We start from the raw sequence: 5024 nt of genomic DNA, 5'->3' as shown, positions 1-5024 counted from the left end.
GGCTCACTGCATCCTCCACCTCCGGGTTCCAGTGATTCTCCTGCCTCAGCCTCCAGAGTAGCTGGGACTACAGGCATGTGCCACCACGCCTGGCTAATTTTTGTATTTTTAGTGGAGACCGGGTTTCACCATGTTTGCCAGGCTGGTCTCGAACTTCTGACCTCAGGTGATCCACCTGCCTCAGCCTCCCAAAGTGCTGGGATTACAGGCATGAGCTGCTGCGCCTGGCCTACTTTCAAAATATTCTTTTTCCTTTGCAATAAATTGTCCTATGCTGCACCTCCTTTGCTGTGTGTCTATTGTTTAAATTCTTTTAAACGAAGACAAGAACTGAGGTCTCATAACTGCCATCCACATTTCTACTATTATTTAGTTTGATGATTAAATTATTCCAGATTTGGCCAGTGAGAACTCATTCAATCAGGCTCCTTGTTCCTATTGCTATGTCCCCATTATTATATTATTATTTTTCAGAGACAGGGTCTCTCTCTGTTGCCCAGGCTGGAGTGCAGTGATGCATCATGGCCCACTGCCGCCTTGAACCTCTGGACTCAAGTGATCGTCCCATGTCAGCCTCCCAAGTACCTGGGACCACAGGCATGCACCATCAGGCCCAGCTGATTTGTAAAACATTTTTAATGTAGATGGGGTCTCCCCCTATGTTGCCCAGGCTGGTCGCTAACTCTTGGGCTCAAGCAGCCCTCCACCTTAACCTCCTACAGTGCTGAGAGCACAGGTGCGAACCACTGGCCTGGCCCCCACTGTTCTCTGAGCACTGTCTTACTTCTGACACAAGATGTTCCAGACCCATTCTATACATTCCCAGCACCAACTGTGGAGTCAGCTCTTTCGTTGAAGATTCTTGGTTCCTTTAATGAGGAACAGTACTTAGAAAACAATACCTGAGTACCAGTGTGCTGTTTCTATGATACCACTGTTCCTACACTTAGGTTTCTTTTTCATGGCTGAATAGTACTCCACTGTGTATAAGTATCATGTTTTCTTTATCCACTCATCTGTTGATGGACTCTTAGGTTGCTTCCAAACCTTGGCTATTGTGAACAGGGCTGCAATAAACGTGGAACTGCAGATATCTCTCTGATTTACTGATTTATTCGGGGTATTTACCTAGCAGTGGGATTGCTAGGGTTGAGGTTGAGGACCCCAACTCCTCTGGCTTTTGAAATAAAATTTCTTCAGAATTAAGAAACCAACCTGGGCCGGGCGCAGTGGCTCACGCCTGTAATCCCAGCACTTTGGGAGGCCAAGGGGGGGGCAGATCACGAGGTCAAGAGATCCAGACCATTCTGACCAACATGCTGAAACCCCGTCTCTACTAAAAATACAAAAACATTAGCTGGGCATGGTGGTGCATGCCTGTAGGCCCAGCTACTCAGGAGGCTGAGGCAGGAGAATCGCTTGAACCCAGGAGATGGAGGTTGCAGTGAGCTGAGATGGTGCCACTGCACTCCAGCCTGGCCACAGAGTGAGACTGTCTCAAAAAAATAAAACAATAAATAAATAAAAATAAATAAATAAAAAGAAAAGAAAAGAAAGAAACCAACCTGAATGATACCTGATTGTTACATTGTAAAAAGATGGCTGTTTCAGAAGGGAAGAAAAAAAAATTGTGATTGCTTTCTAGATCTTTGAGCTCTAAATGCTGCCATAACTAATTTAAGAGCATAGTAGTTAGTTAGGACCTTAAAAAGTTAAGAGTTACACTTCATTTTTAGAGCTCCTTAAACACGAGGTGGTTTCCTTTTTCCAGTACTTGCTACATTTATTATCTTCCTTAGAAGTTCCTTGTGCACACTTTCCCCAGACAAGCAAAGGAACAGGTTTCTTCCTTAACAGTTGATGGACCAGTCTACCGGTAAATAAATCACACTCTAAAAAATTTCCAATTGCATTCATGCATATTTTTAATTAAAATTTTCTAATACCCTTGAAGATATGAAGACATATCTCCAAGAGGAGATGTTTACATGACATATTCAAAGACATTTTGGTAGCCAGGAGTAGATGTGGGTTGAACTCGCCTTACCTTGGTGCCTCAGTGCAGTGACTAATCTATGTGTTAACACATGACACTCCGTAACATTGATGGGGTTATTTGGAGGTCATGCCCTACACCAGTTCCCAGAATGAATGCAGCCATTCCAGACTCAGGACGGCCCACAAAATAGGCAACTGTTTCCCAATTTCTCATTAGGAAAAAAATACCCAGAGGACCACCAGATCCGTCGCCAGAGGGTCCAGGTCGATTCATCCCTATTGCTTCACCATAGCGCTAAGAATTCCAGTCCTGTATTATCTTCAGGAAGTCCCTTTCCACTGCAGGACCCTCCAGTCTTGCCAGCATATCCACTTCGTTACTGTCTTTCTTCTCCCTGGGAAGGATAAAAACAAGGTTTTGTTTTCTTACATTTGGTTTTCCTTTGCAGCCCTGAAACAAGGAGGCAAAACCTCTAGAACAGAAATTTACCACCTAGGAGACCACCCTGGCCCCATGCAGTTGGTCAAAATGAATAGGGGTGCTCTCGGGAGCTCAGGAATGAATTTGAAGTGCCTTGGGGTTCAACCAAGACAGCCTCAATGATCCCTCCTCCTGTAAATCACACCCTTGGATCGCTCCCTCTCTCACTGGACCAGGGCTAGACTGTGTGGCCAATAGAACAAGGCAGATGTGATGGGATGTCACTTTCAAGATCAAGTAATAAAAGACTGCGGCTCTGTTTTGGGCTGTCAGTCATCTCTCTGTGCCACTGTCTCCCTCTGCCTCTGCCTCTCTCTGCCTCTCGTTCTGGAGGAAGCCAGCTGTGATGTCATGAGCAACTCCCTGGAGAACAACTGAGGCCCCCCAGCCCACAGCCACACAAGTGAGCCTGGAAGCAGATTCAACAGACGTCATCAAACCCCAGGCAGTGGCTCAACTGAGACCTCAGGAGATACCACGAGCTAGAACCACCCAGTCATATTGCTGTCCTATTTCTGACCCTCAGAAATTGTGTAAGACAATATGCCTTTATATTGCTTTAAGTTACTAAACATTGAGGTAACTCGTTGCATAGCAATAGATGACTAATACACCAGGAAAATTGTGTCCTTCACCTGGAACCCACCACTGATTGAGAACATGTGTTAGGCACTGTGCTAAGTGCTGTGTGTGTGACTTTTCTTTCAGTCATCATTAAATCTCCATGGGGAAAGACATCATTTCAGTTTTATAGATGACCAAATCAAGGCTCAGAAAGATTGACTTGTTCACTGCTACGTAGCTGGTAAGTGGTAACATCAAACTCAGTTGTTCAAGAAGAAAAGGTGAAGAAATGAAGAAAAAGAAGACAAAGAAAAGAAAGAAGATATCAGACAGGTGAATCCCAGTTAACAGTTCCTTTAGGTAAAAGTGGGAGTTGGGGGTTTGAACAGCTACGCGGAGGGAACTATAAATCCCCAGGAAACAAAAGCAGAATGGTAGCAACACGGGAAACAATAGCATTCCAGGTCCACCATCTCACTTTCCATTTTCAGAGTCGGGGTCTCACTCTGTTGCCCAGGCTGCAGCGCAGTGGTGTGATCACAGCTCACGGCAGCCTCAACCTCCTGGGCCTAAGTGACCCTCTCACCTCAGCCTAATGAGTAGCTAGGACTACAGGCATGCACCACCATGCCTAGCTAATTTTTGTATTTTTTAGTAGAAGATAGGGTTTTGCCATGTTGCCCAGGCTGGTCTGAACTCCAGACTCAAGCGATCTGCCTGTCTCAGTCTCCCAGAGTGCTGGGATTAGAGGCATGCACCACCACACCCAGCCCAGCATCTCATTTTTTTTACAAGGAGCTTCTCTTGGGTGATTGGTTTTGCACAGGGAACCCAGTGGAGACTTACAAAATGACCTCCTCTCTCTTCTTTTGACTTGAGAAGGCCTCACACAAGGTCAGAATACCATCAACTTCAATCACGTTCTTGCTCAAGTCCAGATGTCTCAGATGTTGGTTTTTACGGAGCATGGAAGCCATGGCCTGGCAGCAGATGGAGGTGAACAGGCAGTTTTCCAGCCTGTGACACAGAAACAGACAGCAGAGAAGTCATCATGACTCATCTGAGAGCTCAGCTGGTGTGACGGCTTACAGCCGAGAAATCACACTAACAGGAATGCGTGATGTTGTTTCAACCATGTCTCAAAGAGGTGCCGTGCGTCATCAATACAATGCCGGCCCATGAGAGTCCTTGAACAAAGAGTGAAATTCATGGATTATTAGATTAATGGGTTAATGGGTTATTATGGGAATGGGATGGGTGACTTTATAAAGAGGGAAAGAGATCTGAGCCCATATATAGCATGCCCAGTGACTCACTAGTGACCCTGCAGGGAGTCTGCATCAGCACTAAGGCTCTCACCAGATGCAGCCCCTCCACCTTGGACTTCTCAGCCTCCATATCCCTTTCTTTATAAGTCATGCAGTTTCAGGTATTCTGTTATAAGCAACAGAAAACAGACTAAGACGGATAGGGTCCACGAATTTTATACTGAGCCAAGTTACTGCTCATGGCTGAAACTAGATTAAAAAAATAATGTCATACAAGCAAAGACTTAGAAAATACTGCATAAACACTTTCAGATATAGAAAATTCTTTTCTACTTGAAAATATATTTCACTCAATCTAAGAGATAAATCAACATTTAAAACCCAAAGTAGATTTGAGGAGTCAAAGAATCATGACTGGCAGTGAGTCATACTGAATTTGATTTGAGAAGCAAATCATCAACAAAAATGAACACCATTATCCAAACTAATCCTAGAAATGAAAGGTGTACTACAAGACAATAATTTAAACGAGCTAGATTAAATACCAAGATTATACTAATGGCAAGCAAAAAATTTGGATCGAAAGAGGCAAAATTAGTTTCATTTTTTGATCATGAGAGATGTTTACAAATCTTTTGCAAATACTAAAGGTAACCAAAGAATTAAAAGGAGAATGAATGCTTTTATATCACTGGCTGGTATACATGTTAGCA

General features: G+C 44.1%; 1 protein-coding gene across 1 annotated transcript in view; it reads right to left on the bottom strand.

The window, feature by feature from the left end:
• Positions 1-5024, bottom strand: part of NLRP8 (NLR family, pyrin domain containing 8) — a 64835-nt gene that overhangs the window by 5265 nt on the left and 54546 nt on the right. Inside the window, exon 9 of the mRNA XM_011996982.1 lies at positions 3890-4060. Within this exon, the coding sequence (XP_011852372.1) occupies positions 3890-4060 (171 nt within the window). The remainder of the gene's footprint in view (positions 1-3889; positions 4061-5024) is intronic.

Source organism: Mandrillus leucophaeus, unplaced genomic scaffold (assembly GCF_000951045.1).
Source record: "Mandrillus leucophaeus isolate KB7577 unplaced genomic scaffold, Mleu.le_1.0 Scaffold53, whole genome shotgun sequence".
Lineage (NCBI taxonomy): Eukaryota > Metazoa > Chordata > Mammalia > Primates > Cercopithecidae > Mandrillus > Mandrillus leucophaeus.
Note: the sequence above shows the minus strand (reverse complement) of the source record. Positions and strands in the feature narration are given on the sequence as shown.